Source organism: Mesitornis unicolor, unplaced genomic scaffold (assembly GCF_000695765.1).
Source record: "Mesitornis unicolor isolate BGI_N332 unplaced genomic scaffold, ASM69576v1 scaffold28254, whole genome shotgun sequence".
NCBI classification, from domain to species: domain Eukaryota; kingdom Metazoa; phylum Chordata; class Aves; order Mesitornithiformes; family Mesitornithidae; genus Mesitornis; species Mesitornis unicolor.
The window spans coordinates 572-3,480 of NW_010178483.1; the positions used below are offsets into that span (position 1 = coordinate 572).

At 49.5% G+C, this 2,909-nt stretch overlaps 1 protein-coding gene across 1 annotated transcript; it reads left to right on the forward strand.

Moving 5' to 3' along the window:
• Window positions 1–575: 575 nt before the first annotated feature.
• LOC104539049 (putative ATP-dependent RNA helicase DHX30) lies at window positions 576–2,656 on the forward strand (the record flags this gene model as incomplete). The annotated part of the gene is made up of 3 exons (XM_010182474.1): window positions 576–934; window positions 1,926–2,052; window positions 2,507–2,656. Coding segments are annotated over exons 1-3 (471 nt in total), but the record flags the coding sequence as incomplete, so codon positions are not given.
• Between the last annotated feature and the right edge of the window lie 253 nt (window positions 2,657–2,909).

A 2,909-nucleotide genomic window follows, 5' to 3' on the forward strand; every position in this document is an offset into this window, starting at 1 on the left:
GAGAGGCCTAAAGATGGAATATTTAATTTATTGCAGTGGTCTGGTAAGCCGTGGCGTGTGTTGCACTCTGGATGTGTCTGGAGCATCTTGTTCAGTCCTGAATGCAGGTGGTGATTAGGAACTCTCATTTATTGGTATTATTTCCTGTGAAAAGAAAAGAGATGAACCATCCCCTGAATTCTCATCTTCTCTTATCCCACGTTATGCTTAGGCTCACCTTTCCAAAAGGGTGCATTTCACGCTCTGAGGTGCTTTTCAAAGCTTCAGGATGCCAAATATAGTTAATAGTTTGTAAAATGCCAATAAATCTTGGGCCAGCCTTTCTAACACGCTGCGTGATGCTAAGCAATTGTGTTCTGGTAACCGAGCTTAGCGAACAGATTCCCTTTCTTAAGAAATCATGGCAGGAGGAAAGCTTTGTGTTTCTGAAAGTCTCTTTTCTTTCTTTCTTTTTTTTTTTCTGTGGGCTATGAAGAAATTGCTTCTGCATTTCTCTCCTTTCCCAGATGCGTTTGGTTTCCTGTGGAGTTACCCGTGTCTGTCTTCGCTGCAGCTAACACCACGTTTTTCTTTTGAAGGGCTGGGGTTTGCTGGGGCCCAGAAATGAGCTTTTTGATGCTGCCAAATACCGGCTTCTCGCTGACCAGCTCGGCTGTCCCGACGAGAGGTGGTGCTCGGAGGGGAAGTGGCGCTCCAAGTCCGGACCTTCTCTCGCCGATTTATCCACCTGCTGGCGACGGATGGAGCCGGACGACTCCATCCAGCCCATGGAGCAGGGCAGGATGCCGAAAGCAATGAGGAGGGAAGAGCTGGAGGAAGGGGAGCTGGAGGAAGGGGAACTGGAGGAAGGAGAGCTGGAAGAAGAAGCAATCGACGTTTCTGATTATCTACCCATGGCACATCAGGACGCTCGAACCCCGGGCAGAGATGCGAGGTACGTCTGCCCCGATGGCTGCTGATCCAGGGCAGTAAAGAAGAGAGGTTTTTCTTTGTAGCTGCTGCACCCCTGTTTTTGTCTGCACCCTCAGAATTGAGCTGCAGCTCCCTCATTGCTGGTGTGGTCTGGAGAAGGGCCAAACACTGACCACTGTGCTGTTCTCTGTGCGAGCAGTAGTGGGGCAGCCTGGTCTTGTACCTGGGAAGGGAACTCACAGGCATCTCCTCAGGAGTTTGGGAGGATCATAAAGTGCTTGGGTTGGGAAAGACCTCTAAGATCATTGAGTCCAACCATTAACCTGCCACTGCCAGCTGCACCACTAACCCATGGCTCTCAGCACGTCATCTCCCTGGCTTTTAAACCCCCTCCGGGGATGGGGACTCCACCACTGCCTTGGGCAGCCCCTGCCAGACCCTCACAACCCTTGCAATAAAGACATTTCCCCCAGATCCAACCTCACCCTCCCCTGGCACAACTTGAGGCCATTTCCTCTGCTCCCATCGCTTGTTCCTGGGGAGCAGAGCCCGACCCCCCCTGGCTACCCCCTCCTTTCAGGAGCCAAAGAGGGGATAAGGGCTCCCCTCACCTCCTCTGCTCCACTTGAACCCTTCAGCTCCCTCATTGCTCCCCAGCATTCGGCTGCTCCACACCCCTCCCCAGCTCCCTTGCCCTGGTTGTGGTGGTTTGGGGTTTTTTTTAGTGATACTCTTTGGATTCAGAGTTAGTTATTTATTAAATCTGTTAACATCTGTTGATGCTGTCTGGTTTGCAGTGCTGGCATAAAGGTCTGATTGCTTTTTAATAAGTGGCTTAACTGGACTGGGTGATTTTTCTGTGGCTGACGGATTTTGGTAGCAAGATACAACTTGACTTTTCAGACAACCAAAATTATCTGTGTCTCTAACGACTCAGTTTCAGACCTGAAGTGAGATGAGTCTGAGCACAGAGTGGATATTTGGGTATCAAACTGTTTTTATTTTCCATCCAGCCGAGGGGGGGGTTCCATTGAAATGACAGACGACAACACTGCCATCCGTGCCCTGACGCAGTTCCCGCTTCCCAAAAACCTTCTGGCCCAAGTGATTCAGATCGCAACCTCTTCCTCCACAGTCAAGGTAAGGAGCTGATCGACCCCTGCCAGTGATGAAGCTCAAAGGCTCTGGAATCACTGTGGATGCTTTTTTTGGGCAACTGAGAACTGAGGAGTTAAAACTAGGGCTATAAAAACCAACCTGAAGAGCACAGAAAAGACTTTGTAGTGAGAATTGAGGAAATGTCTTCATAGAAGGATGGGGAATGTTGTTACTTGAGGCTCTTGGTGAGGTTTTTCCCCTCTCAACTCTCTTCTCTCACTTCTGCTTAGCCAGTGCCTTGTGAACTGGGGGAGTGGAATTCAGTGCAGTGAACCTGTTCTAAATACACTGCTGAAAAGCAGAAAACCAAACCAAAAATCAACCCAAAAACCGATTTAAGAGCTACTTAGAAATATCAGAGTGTGTTTGAAGATGCCTACCTGTTCACTTAGGCTTTTATCGTCTCCCCAAATCCGGTGTTGTTTCTGTCTTTCAGGAGTACATGCAGTTCCGTACGGTGGGCACCAAGACCAAGATCTGCAAGCTCACGCTCCGCTGGCCCTGTCCCATGACTTTTGCTGCCAAGGGCCGTCGCAAGGTGGAGGCAGAAAACAAAGCAGCAGCGCTGGCCTGTCAGAAGCTCAAGGTAAATGCCCGTAGCTCCTACATCCCATGTCCAACATATCAATGACTAGAGGCTCCTTGCAGCTGACGTGTCGCCTTTGAGCCTAATAGGGGGATGCCTGAAACTTCCAGATCTTTGACTTCATGCTTAGTAAAATGTGTATGGACAGGCTGGAGAGTTGGGGGGGAAAAAATTAATGAAATACAACAAGGGCAAATGTAGAGTCCTGCATTTAGGGAAGAGCAACCCCATGGACCAGTATAGGCTGGGGACT